The sequence below is a fragment of the Taudactylus pleione genome, unplaced genomic scaffold (assembly GCF_031769625.1).
Source record: "Taudactylus pleione unplaced genomic scaffold, aTauple2 ptg000117l, whole genome shotgun sequence".
Taxonomy (NCBI): domain Eukaryota; kingdom Metazoa; phylum Chordata; class Amphibia; order Anura; family Myobatrachidae; genus Taudactylus; species Taudactylus pleione.
In genome coordinates this window covers 6,678,166-6,690,700 of record NW_028284519.1, presented here as the reverse complement: position 1 = coordinate 6,690,700, position 12,535 = coordinate 6,678,166, and the positions used below count along the sequence as shown (strand labels likewise).

The following is a 12,535-nucleotide window of genomic DNA, read 5'->3' as shown; positions in this document are numbered from 1 at the left end:
GAGAGTCGTCCACCGTCATCCTAGTGGCTCCGGATTGGCCTCATCGGGTTTGGTACTCCGATCTATTATTCCTTCTGGCAGACGAACCTTGGCCTCTTTCGCTACGATCGGACCTTCTACAACAGGGTCCATGTGTGTACCCGGATTTACGGCGGCTTCATTTAACAGCGTGGCTATTGAGACCGCCATCCTAAGAAGCCATGGTGTTCCTTGGTCGGTCATTCCTACCATGCTTAGGGCTAGAAAACCGGTAACATCAGCGAATTATCATCACATTTGGAGGACTTATATCTCCTGGTGTGAAGGTCGTGGATCTTCCACTTCCTCTTTTCATTTACCACGTCTTCTTCTTTTTCTTCAAAAAGGCCTCGATGCGGGCTTACGCTTGGGATCGCTTAAAGTGCAGATTTCTGCTCTTTCTATTTTTTTCCAGCGTCGTCTAGCTCTGATTCCAGAGGTTCAGACCTTTTTTCAAGGGGTACTTAGAATTCAGCCCCCCTTTGTGCCACCCACGGCTCATTGGGACCTGAATCTTGTTTTATCTTTTCTTCAGGCATCCACCTTTGAGCCTTTGCAGGAGGTGGAATTGAAGTATTTGACTTGGAAGATGATCCTTTTATTGGCCCTGGCTTCGGCCAGACGAGTGTCTGAACTTGGAGCCTTGTCCTGCCGTTCCCCTTACTTGATTTTTCACGAAGATCGGGCGGAACTTCGTACCCGCCCTTCCTTTTTGCCCAAGGTGGTCTCGGAGTTTCATCTGAATCAGCCGATTGTAGTGCCATCGTTGTCGGACTCTTCCGGGGATTCTGACTCCTTGGATGTGGTTCGGGCACTTCGCATTTATGTGTCCCGTACTGAGGGGCTACGTAAATCAGAGGCTCTGTTTGTCCTTTATGATGCTAATCGGCGTGGCTGGCCTGCGTCTAAGCAAACTTTGGCCAGGTGGATTCATCTGACTATTCATCAGGCATATGTTGCTTCTGCTCGACCACCGCCGGTATCCATTTCTGCGCATTCTACGCGCTCTGTGGGTACTTCTTGGGCGGCACGTAGAGGTGTCTCAGCTTCACAGCTTTGTAGGGCAGCGACGTGGTCTTCGGTTCACACTTTTGTACGTTTCTACAGATTTGACACTTTTGCGGCTTCTGCTTCAAATTTTGGTCACAGTGTCTTGCAGGGCGTTCAGCACTCTTTACCCCCCCCCCCCCCAGGAGGGTAGCTTTGGGACATCCCCACTGTCATGAAGCTCCAGTGTCCCCTAGTGGATGAAGGAGAAAACAGGATTTTGGTACTTACCGATAAATCCATTTCTCCGATTCCACAGGGGACACTGGACGCCCACCCAGTGCTTCTTGCCTATTCTCAGTTACTTGTTCTGCTTCAGTTCTGTTGCAGTTTGGTCTGTTTTCGTTGTGTGACAGTTTATCCCTGCAGCCTGCTGTGTTCTTGCAGTGTGTCAGTATGTTGGATTGTTTCTTTTCCTGTTCTCCTTCTCTGTTCTTCAGTCTGTTCTCCGTCTCCTCTCGGGCTCAGTTCTTTAAAACTGGGGCTGATGGGGCATAGAGGGGGAGGAGCCAGTCACACTTGTAGATTTTTAAAGTGCCAGGCTCAACTCAACCCACCGTCTATACCCCACTGTCATGAAGCTCCAGTGTCCCCTGTGGAATCTGAGAAATGGATTTATCGGTAAGTACCAAAATCCTGTTTTTAATCCACTTTATTTAAATTTTGACAATATGAATTCCTTTGACCATGGAAGACACTCCTTAAGAAGAACGTCTAAATGTCTAATCGGGATACTGGCGGTCTGAATCCCGACGCCGGCACCCCAACAGGGTTAGGATACTGACACCTGTCGGTAAGTATCCTAAACCTAACCTCCCCTCCTAGTGCCTAAACCTAACCCTCCCCCTAGTGTCTAACCCTCCCTCCCTAGTGCTTAACCCTTCCCCTTACCCCAATACTTACCGTCGGGATGTCTGTGCCGGGATTCTGAATGGTGTTGGGATTCTGGCCCCGGCATTGTGAGCACCTGCATCCCGGGTTGTCGGGATTCAACTACCTCCCATTTAATACACTCCATGCTTCTTCAATGACCTTTGAGACCAAACACTTACAGGCGTACAGTACCGTCATCTTTATTTAAAAGCCACTGTAGAATATTCTATATTTCATTGAAAGCCCAAAATGTAATTGATATACCTATTTCCAATAGGTAGATCTAGTGTGGTGCCACCAAGTGACAACGTGAATGGCGTATTGACAGACATGCAGCCGGTCGTCAAGAAAAGAAGAGGTAGAAGGAAGAATGTGGAGGGAGTTGATATTCTGTATATGAACAGGAATAAGACACTTAATCACGTGAGTCTAGATGGTTGAAATGAGAAATGGGGCATATTGTATGAGTTTGGTTTGTATAGTTACACTTCCTAATCAATACAGCATTCTGAATTCTTAGTCTAATTATTTTTGATGAGTATCATTTATAATGCAGCATCTACATGACCATATAATATAGGAATTATTTTTTATGTGCTATTTAAGTTGTATACAAATATTAGTCTCCATGTGTCTTTGTTTTAGCCATATTGTATTTCTATTTGCGCCTCATTAAAAGATGGTTCAGATAGAAAATGTTAAGCTATCTTAGGGGGGGGTTCAAGTCTCAGCAATGTCTGCAAAGTGCTATTAGAATACCGTAGAGGATGTTCGGAATGCCAGAACTTTGCAGACACCATCATCACCCTATAGAGGTGCACATGAAAATAAACGCTGTTGGGCTTACATAATTCTCAGTGATGTGGACACCCAAACATTGTGACTGCATATACTGGGAATGAACTCTCCCCTTATGGGATTACCAGCTCGCCCACTGTGCCCTCTACAGCCAAACATTCTGTGATATTCGGCGACACATCAATATCGTCAGTAGTTGAAACAGCCCTATTACGTATACTTCCAAGGCTACTGGGGCCTCCCTGTGTTAATAAGGTAGTTATAAAATTATCGGTACAGAACATCTCGAGGCCTAAGCACTGACAAACCAAGGTCAAATTGAATTAACTTGATTGATCGTATCCAAGAGACATCCAACTGCTTAGGTGACCTTGGATGCTGGCCTTTTGTCGACCTCAGTTGTTGGAGTCTGATGAACTCTCTAACGCAATGCATGGGAGTTTGACCCAAGAGACCTCTGGTCCCTGTAAACTTACAGGTAATGTCCAGTCCTGAACTGGATAAAATCATAAGACAAGCTACAGGGAAAAAGCTTTAATGTTCCCAAGTCAAAAGGTCCTAGGAAAAGCAAGAGGGGCTCATTATAGGGAACAATTATTTGCTTCTCTAGGAGGACAGCAATAGAGAAGACCAGCCACCGACCTTTAAAGTTTAAACTGTCAGCGTGATGAGAACCACCTGGGATTCATGGGAGATAGGAATCCTAATCCAGGGTTACATTCTAGAACTACTGAAGCCCCCTCCTAAATGGTTCTTCACCGGAGGTCTTCCTGTAGCAAATGAGACAGGCTCTGCTACAGAACATTCCCTTTAGGGTCACCTACAGGGCTATGGTCCCGACAAGTCAATGAGTCTTTGGTGTTCTGTAACTGAGCAGTCTTAAACACACTTGTAGAGGCTTTATCACTGCATCTGACAATACCACTGTGGTGGCATATGTAAACCAGCAGAAACTAAGAGCTTCCTGGTGATGCACTGGGTAGAACTCAACATTCCATCAATGTCTGCACTTTTCATTCCAAAGGCAGAGACCTAGGTAGCAGACTTTCATACTTTACATCTCAGAGAATGGTCTTTAGACCACTGTGTATGTGAGTGAAAACAGAAGAAAGTCCTGCAACAAGTAATACATGACTAGTGATCACGCTAGCGCAAACAGGGGGCAGGACTCCTGTCTGAAAAAGGCACTAAAGCGCGTGCTGAAAATGGGCGTGGCCACTCAGAAGCGTAGCCTTGAACCATGCCCCCTTTTCGTCACTGTAGGGGGTGTGCCCAGCGCTCATGGAGAGGCTGGGCTACCCCAAGCTCACCCCGCAGTGTGAATAGAATCCATGCGCATCACTCGCCAGTGATTGTTTCACCTGAACTCCACCCAAGTGGGTGGGGACTGCTGTTTCAGCGGGGCGCCTCCATGAGGACAGGGCACATATCAGCACTTTCAAATTGGGCAGGGTGCAGCTCCCTGCTGAATTAGCCTAGCAGGAACACTAGTGTGTGTCAACAAGAGCTGCATATCCAGCCTCCTTATATTCCTTCAATTGTTCTGCAAGATCTTATCCTAGATTTAATGGCCTTACATTATACTCCAATTAATTATTTTAAATTCGGTGGATTTTTTGTGACTTGGAAAATATTTTTTCTTTTGCTGAGTTCCACATTTAGAAGAGTCTCCAAGTTAGGGGCTCTCTTTCAGATCTGTTTAATTGTTTATGAACACAAGGTTGTCTTACAAAGCTTTCATTTCTAACTTTAGTGTGCAATGATCTTTTATTTTTATAATATGTTTTCATTGGGTAATGCTAAATAAATGGGGTACAGAAAAATAAGGGAAACAAGGGCAGGAGAAGCAGGGGGAGGGAGTGACAGGGCAATCCTAGATGTCAGATAAATTTAGGAATGAAATAAATTACAAAGCATTCACAGAGATATGCAGACAAAATAGTGTCAGTAGAAATACTGAATAATATATGAACGAACGATACATTACATATCTGGCTCAGCCTCAGGAGACTTTCTGAGCAAAAGGGGAGGAGAACATCTTGCATCTCAATGGAGGAAGGCGCTTCCACCTTCAGTAACGTACAAATGCCATGGATACCACTTCATGATGGGGGAGCAGGGATTTGTAGAGTATGGCGCCTCCAGGTCAAAGTGGAAATGTCTTTGAAGTAAACTTACCAAATGAGGGAGGGTGTGGAGACTTCAAGTTTTGGGCAGTAGCGGCTCTGGCTGAAATCATAATTTGTCCAAGAACATAGCGGTCAGATTTAGGTATTGCGAGGAGACACCAGTGAAGTAGGGTGGTAGTTGGATCAAGGGACAGAGTGAGATTCAAAACCTCCTTTAATGAGAGTGTACACCATGCCTCAAAAGGACGTAGGATGGGACAGGCCCAAAAAATGTGTAGGATGATGCCTACTAAGATGCATTGGCGCCAACAGAGTTTTGAACATTTGGGCCACATCCTATGGAGTTTAGAGGGGGGTTAAATAGATTCTGTTTAACAACTTAGCATGCATCTCTGTATGACTGGTAAATCATGAATGGAAAATAAGGTGATATGTATGGATTCACATTGCTTTAGAGTGAATGTTTGTGAAAGATCAGTTTCCCACTGCAGGTGAATAGGCGATTTATCTGGCAGGTCTGAGGGAAACAGGAGGGGGTACCAGAAGGATATATAGCGCCCTGGGAGGAAAAAGTGGTGAAAATGGCCAGAATCTGTGTGGAAGGTGCACAAAAAACAGAAGCATTAGTACTCAGTCTGTACCCAATGTTGAATTTGTTACAGGGTGTTCAAAAAGTTACGCAACCGTATAGGGAAATGCATGTAATTGTATTCTGGTGTGCCATGTCACGTAGTCGCATCTTCGGAACATTCTTCCAAGACTCAATGAACAGTGACCAATACAAAAGAGAGATTGCAGATACCCGTGGTTTCAGCAGGACAATGCCACAGCCCATACAGCCAGAAACAGAAGTGTTCTCCTGGATGACTGATCTTACAGGGTTTGGGGCCAGCGCGATCTCCGGATTTAACACCCCTCAACTTTTTCTTATGGGGGTACCTAAAGGATGCTGCCTGCGTAACTCGCCCGCACAGTATTCCAGAATTGCAAGCGACCATTCAAAACTGTGATGATGCAATTTCACGGGAAACATTGCAAAGATTATTCAAGAACATGATTAGCGTGTCCATTGTGTGACGCACAGAACGGCGGGGGAACGGGGAGGGGGGTGACCAGTCGCTCAGCTGAGAAAGAAGAGCAGCCTCGTAGTATCAGTCAGTGTCAGTAGGGTTAAACCATCTTGTCTTTTAGGGAGGACCATGCGTCCCAATGCAAGACGATGAGGCTTACGTTTCCATACGTAAGAAAGCATCAGTTTTCACAGTCTACAAATTTACAGGGAATTAAATAAGGAATTACTATAATCTTTTAATGTGAAAGATTCAGGTGGTGATCATTTTATTTATATAGTGCTTTTCTCCAATAGGACTCAAGGTGCTTTACAGATAACGTGACATAATACATGGGTTTAGATTGCCATAAAATACAGAAAAGGAGAGTGTGTTTCTTTTTAGATTTTGTCGAACTCTTAAACTGTATCTGGATAGGACAGCCAGTTTTCGAAAAAGACCGGGGCCTTTTTAGTGTTCTGTGATGCACATAATAGAGGTTGGGCAGCAACCAAACACACAATTGCAAGATGGATTATCTCAGTCCTGTTCCTGAAGATTGGAGAGCAAACTCCACCAGGGCGTTGAGTGCCTCTTGGGCTGTGCCAGACGGTCACCTAGTGTTCTTACTATATCTTCACAAAGTCCCAAAGGTTCAAGTGTCCCCCACACATGTGCGAAAAATTTATTATTGTAGTTGCATTAAATCTTTTTCCTGCAGTGCATTATTGGACACGAGATGGCCACCAATTGTGCACACTTTCTATTCTTTGGGTGACTTGAGTTGTTGGTTGTTGTTGGAGGACAGTGTCCTTTTTATTGCTTCTGTCTCCCGTTCCCTCTTTGTTTACACCTTCAATTACTTTTCTTTACTGGGATATATATATATAATTTATTTTTTATACCATATGAACACATTTACAGTATTCCCTTTGTATTGGTTCATTACAAGAATAAATTGTGATGTTCTGTCTGTGTTTCAGATCAACCCAGTTGCCTCTCCCTCCCTGCCGCAGTCTGCAACCTGCCCTCATGTGCATTTGGGCCCCCAACTTCAGAGAGTACTGGATGCAGACAGTCCTGTATCGGTCATTAACTTAAAGGATGGCACAAGGCTTGCAGGCGATGATGCTCCAAAAAGGAAGGATCTAGAGAGCTGGCTTAAAGTGCACCCCAATTATGTGGAAGATCTTGGTGCTTTTATCCCTGTAAGGGTCTCTAAATGCAACATTGAGTCATATTATTTCATGGGTAGATATTGATCACATACTGAATTCTGTTAATATTTTATAATCTAATAATATATAATTACTACTTCTTAATCCACTTTTCTTTCCTCCTTTGATGACAGCTCCTCCCTAATTGCGTTCGCTTTTATGCAAATGAGGAGAGAGATACAGCGGGTGTTCTAAAGTGTTAAAACTTTTAGACAGAGTTTGCAGCTTGCAGAGAGTAGTAAAAGATGGTACTAGCCTTGACATATTAATCATTTGTGTCTGTATACAGAGGATGCAGCTTCATGAAGGTAGGCCCAAGCAGAAGCGGCACCGATGCAGGAATCCCAACAAGCTGGATGTGAACAGCCTTACAGGAGAGGAGCGTGTTCAGCTGATCAACAAGAGAAATGCCAGGAAGGCAAGTAACTTGGACCAAACTAGTTTAGAAATGCAGTAAGTGATAATAAATATACACAGCTTTGCTGAATGTCTGCACAGATAGGCATTTTCAATGTCATCAAGGATATGTGAACATGTTCCTGTGTGCAATACGGTGTCACCGGAGCTTACTGTATTTCTTAGGCCTACTATCTTGCATGAGAGAGCGGAACTTATCCCACACAAAGCATGTCTGTTAGATACATGCTGACATAATCATTCATAATCTAATTCAGTTTGCATTGTAGCTCTTATGTTATTAGAGGTTGCATCTTGGCTAAACTGCAAATAGCATTAAAAATAGCACTGCCCTCTCTTTGTGTGCTACATGCAAGAGCCTTTACAACAAGGTTTTTAGCTGGGTTTACGCCTCACTTTAAATTAGGGCCTCGATGGTTATTGTAGGATGGTAGCTCTGGTGCACTCCTTGCCAACAGAGGATAGCGGCATTTGGCTGTAGCTCCATCTATAGTGTATCTCTTTGTTTGGCAAACTATCATTAGCAAAGTCTAGTAGTTCATCCTTTCGCCTGTGCAGTGGAAGTGTCATTTGCACTAATAGTACTGTCCATGTGATAACAGTCTCTGCTTGTGTTTAGGTTGGAGGTGCGTTTGCTCCTCCTCTGAAAGACCTGTGTCGTTTTCTGAAGGAAAATCCAGAGTACGGAGTGGCTCCGGAGTGGGGAGACGTTGTAAAGCAATCTGTGAGTACAAATCTGATAGCTTCATAATTACAATGGCTTTATTATTATTATTTATTTATATGGCACCACAAGTGCTCCGCAGCGCCTTACAAAGTACATGAACAAATAAGTAACCAGTGACTTACAATACAATACAAAGCAGGATATGGACATATATTAGTGACCTTTACGCCCACATAAGCAGCCGAGTGTTGGTTGCCCTAGTGGGGAGTAAGAAAGAAATTAAATTACAGTAGGGAGAAGCACAAGAGGGTAGAGGGCCCTGCTGGAAAGAGCTTACATTCTTTAAGGGAGGGGCAGACGAACAGGAGTGACACAGATGGGGTAGGCAGGGAGGAAGGAAGATTTATTTATTTATTAACAGTTTCTTATATAGTGCAGCATATTCCCTTGCGCTTTACAATTGTGAAGATTAATAGAACAAAACTGGGTAATAACAGACAGATATATAGGTAGGAAGGCCCTGCTCACAAGCTTACAATCTATAGGGATAGCAGCAAGTTAGGATGAGAGCTGGAAGGCTTTAATGAAGTAGTGGGGTCTTAGGAGCTCGTTTGAAAGATTGTAGAGATGTGCAGAGTCTGATGGGGAGAGGGAGGGAGTTCCGAAGGTGGGGAGCAGCGCGGGCAAAACCTTGGGAGGCGGGAGTGGGAGGAAGTAATCAATTGGCATGAAAGGCGGCGTGTATTAAGTGAACGGCTTTACGCCTGGGTAGGTATAGATGTGTCCTCGTACATCTAGCCTCAATACACCATGCAGCCCGACTTACTATGGAGTGAGTGAGCTGCCAGGTCCCGTGCTAGCGTCAGGTGACTTTTTGTTTTTTTCTAATTGCGATGCGCCTAGGATACACTTGTATATCTGTGTGCACCTGAGTCTGTATATGAAGCACAACAGAACTTAGAATGAAGAAAGCTGCAGCCGCTACATTGTAGCACTTCATATACAGAGACTCGGTTGCACACAGATATACAAGTGTCACGTATAAAATTAATCAGCACAGTCTCCCGGTGCATCCTAGCTGCATCACATTGTGACTTGGATGCATTTTCTGCAAAAAAAGACGCCCGACGCTAGCAGTCTCACAGGACATGGCGTGCCAAGAGGGCTTTTTAGCAGCAGAGATGTGTACAACTGTATTCCATCTGTAAAATGTCTAGAGTTGCATATGGTACACATAGAAGACTTCAATCCTTGAATTATCTGCAGCACAACGGTTCGTCTGACCCATCACCCTTCCCAAATGAGTGACACATTATTATTTATTTATAAGGCCACTAAACATAAAGTATAAGTTTTCTGCAGTATATAAAAGGGGAAATTATCGAGCTAATCCGTGCTGACACTCATCGCTCTCATCCCAAAGTGTCTGTTAACAAAGAGCAATAGCTTAGCAGAGAGGTAAATAAAAGCTTACCAACATCTGTCATGGCATTGGGACAATTACATATACAATTGCTAATGTCACAAAATACCTTTCTACTTCAGGGTCCATAGGGGGTCCACAGGGTTGACCTTGGGGTATAGCTGGATCTGGATCCATGGGCACCACGCAGTTAAAGCTTTGCTGCTCCCAGGATGCACTTGGGTCCGTCCTCCTCTATACCCCGCCCCGGCCACAGGCACCTCAGTTTTAGTTGGTGCCCGGCCGGAGTCGGGTCACCCTGCGCAGTGGGGCTGCATAAGCAGCCCCTAAGCTTTATTCTTTATTTTTTTTTTATTTTTTTTTTTAAAAAGATTTTATTTTATTTTTACTGTCTTCAGAGCGGCAGCATCACACTGTCCATCTGGACGTCTATGCTGCCGCTCCAACAGCCCCGCTGGCGCTGCGACGCCGGTACTGATTCGGGGATCGCAGCGGGACCCCGGAGTCAGTACTAGCGTGGCTCCGGGAGCTCCCACTGACTGCTGCCGGACTGAAGGGGCCAGGTAAGCCGCGTGCAGCGCTGTCAGCGCTGCACGCGGGGAAAATGCAGTCTTCATGCCGCCGGTCTCTGGGGACAGACCGGCGGCGCTAGTAGCGGCGGCGGGCTCCCCCTCTTCAGGCATACCCCGCGTGTCCGCTGGCCCCCGGGGTGTAAGTACCGGCAGGGAACTGGCTTCCCCGGGGGTTTAGTACTAGCAGGGGAGGCAGCCTTCCCTGCTTCAGCGCTCCTCCCCTCAGCCCAGCGCGCCTTCTCTCATGTGTGCTGGCGTCGCTGGGCTGTTCTCACTCGGCCACTCCTCCTCAGAGCTCTCCGGCGGCCATCTTCCTCAGGCAGCATCGCAGAGCTCCCAGGCAGGCTTCCAGTGGACCAGTCCCCCTGCGTACCTCTCCCCCTGCAAAGGACAGTGTTCGCAGCGCTATAGCCCTCCCAGACACTGAATCTGGGAGGTTGATTGTAGCGGAAGGTGCAGTGAGTATAACTTCTCTGCATGGTATGTGACTTTTTGCTAGTGCTGCTGTCTGTGCTTATTTTCTACTTACTGTCAGCTTTTTACCTATCCCTTTCCTTCTCCTACGGCCCGCAGGTGCGTGGGGGAGGGGTGTTCTTTCTGTGTACCTCACTTATATAAATCTACGTATTTGTGAGGTCCGTCACATACTGCGGTGTGCTCCTCAGTACCATATTGTGGGCTGTTTGGGTTGCATACTTGGGAGTGCGTGGGTGTTATACGCCTTACCTCGTTTCGGTGAGACACTTTTTTTGCAAAAAGGTTTGTGTCATGTCTGATGAGGGGAATGAGCGCTCCGAGGCTCCTGTGTTGTTTTCCTGCCGACGCTGTTCGGCAGGGGTTGACGGGGCAGATTTGTCTCAGGACGGTCTGTGCGGGCGGTGCCAGTTGGTACCTGGACCCTCTAATCCCCCGGTGGCGCAGGATCCTCCGTGGGCAATGTTTACGCAAGTGCTGGCGTCAATTGTGGACCGACTTGCGGTCCCGACTGCGGCCCCTTCTAGGGCGTTGCCCCAGCCTACCATGCCCCGTTCCCCGGGTGTGACTCGTCTGGTGCAGTCTCCTCCCGGGTCTCAGACTGTGGGTCCTTATGCGGGTTTGCCGGTATACGTGCAAACCCCCACGGTGCCGCAGCAGTCGATGGTACCTTTTCAGGGGTATCCTCAGGCGGTACCCCCGCCTTGGGTGGACGTCCTCTCCAGCTCTGTTCAGAGTCTGGCGGCTTCGTCATCGGCTTTTCAACATATGTTGCACAGTGATTTGCCCCCACGGGCGTCCAAGCGTTCCGTTCCGGCTTCACTGGCGGCTCAGTTCACGGACACGGACGTGTCTTCGGATGACGGGGAGATCCATGAAGACTCTGACTCGGATGCCGGGGCCCAGGAGTTGGAGGCTAAGTCTTCCATTAATGTGCCGGCATTGGTTAGGGCGGTGCGGGCCATCCTTCACATTGAGGAGGATGTGCCCGCCCCCAGGTCAAAATACCCAAATTTTAAAAAGGCCAAGGTAGCTTCGACGGCTTTTCCCCTGTCCGATCAATTGACGGATCATATGGCAGGGGCCTGGCAGTTGCCCAGCAAGAGGTTCCAACCGCAGAAGCGGTTGGCTTCGAACTATCCGTTTCCGGAGGCTCATTGCAGGAAGTGGGAAACTTCTCCAGCGGTGGATTCCCACATTACCCGCTTAATTAAAAGCGCTACGCTGCCTTTGCCGTCGATCTCCTCCCTGAAGGATCCCACGGACAGGAAGGTGGAGACTTGTTTGAAGTCTATCTACTCTCTCTCGGGGGCGGTGGCCCGTCCGTCCATGGCCATCTCTTGGGTGGCTAAGGCCATCGAGAGCTGGGCCAATGCTTTGGAGGATACCTTTCCGGAAGATGCTCCGGAGATCCAGAGAGCGTTGATAGGTCAAATGAGGGATGCGGCTTCCTACATTGGGGAAGCATCGTTAGACGCAAGCCTGCTAACCTCTCGGGTGTCGGCTGCAGCTGTGTCGGCGCGTCGGTCCTTGTGGCTGAGGTCTTGGAGAGCTGACGCTGATTCCAAAAAGGGACTGGAGGCCTTACCTTTTAATGGGGAGTTGCTTTTTGGTCCAGACTTGGACAAAATTGTGGACACTCTGGCTAAGTCTAAATCAGCCTTCCTCCCTTCGGCTTCTGCTCCTACCAAGGTACGGAGCTCTGCTTTTCGGTCCTTTCGGGTTCAGGGCAAGGCAAAAGGTCAGTCCTTCCCGAGGCAGTCGACGACCAAGGCCGCTTCTAAGCCCAAGAAGCAGCCCTGGAGTGCCAGGCGCCCTTCTTCCAAGCAGGAAGATAAACATTCTGCCTGA

The 12,535-nt window shown here is 47.0% G+C and overlaps 1 protein-coding gene across 4 annotated transcripts in view; it reads left to right on the top strand.

The window, feature by feature from the left end:
- Positions 1-12,535, top strand: part of CHD9 (chromodomain helicase DNA binding protein 9) — a 262,211-nt gene that overhangs the window by 230,654 nt on the left and 19,022 nt on the right. For all 4 annotated transcript variants that reach the window (XM_088471863.1, XM_088471864.1, XM_088471865.1 and 1 more), the window contains exons 35-38: positions 2,216-2,361; positions 6,898-7,122; positions 7,421-7,549; positions 8,168-8,272. In XM_088471863.1, the coding sequence (XP_088327989.1) occupies positions 2,216-2,361; positions 6,898-7,122; positions 7,421-7,549; positions 8,168-8,272 (605 nt within the window). The remainder of the gene's footprint in view (positions 1-2,215; positions 2,362-6,897; positions 7,123-7,420; positions 7,550-8,167; positions 8,273-12,535) is intronic.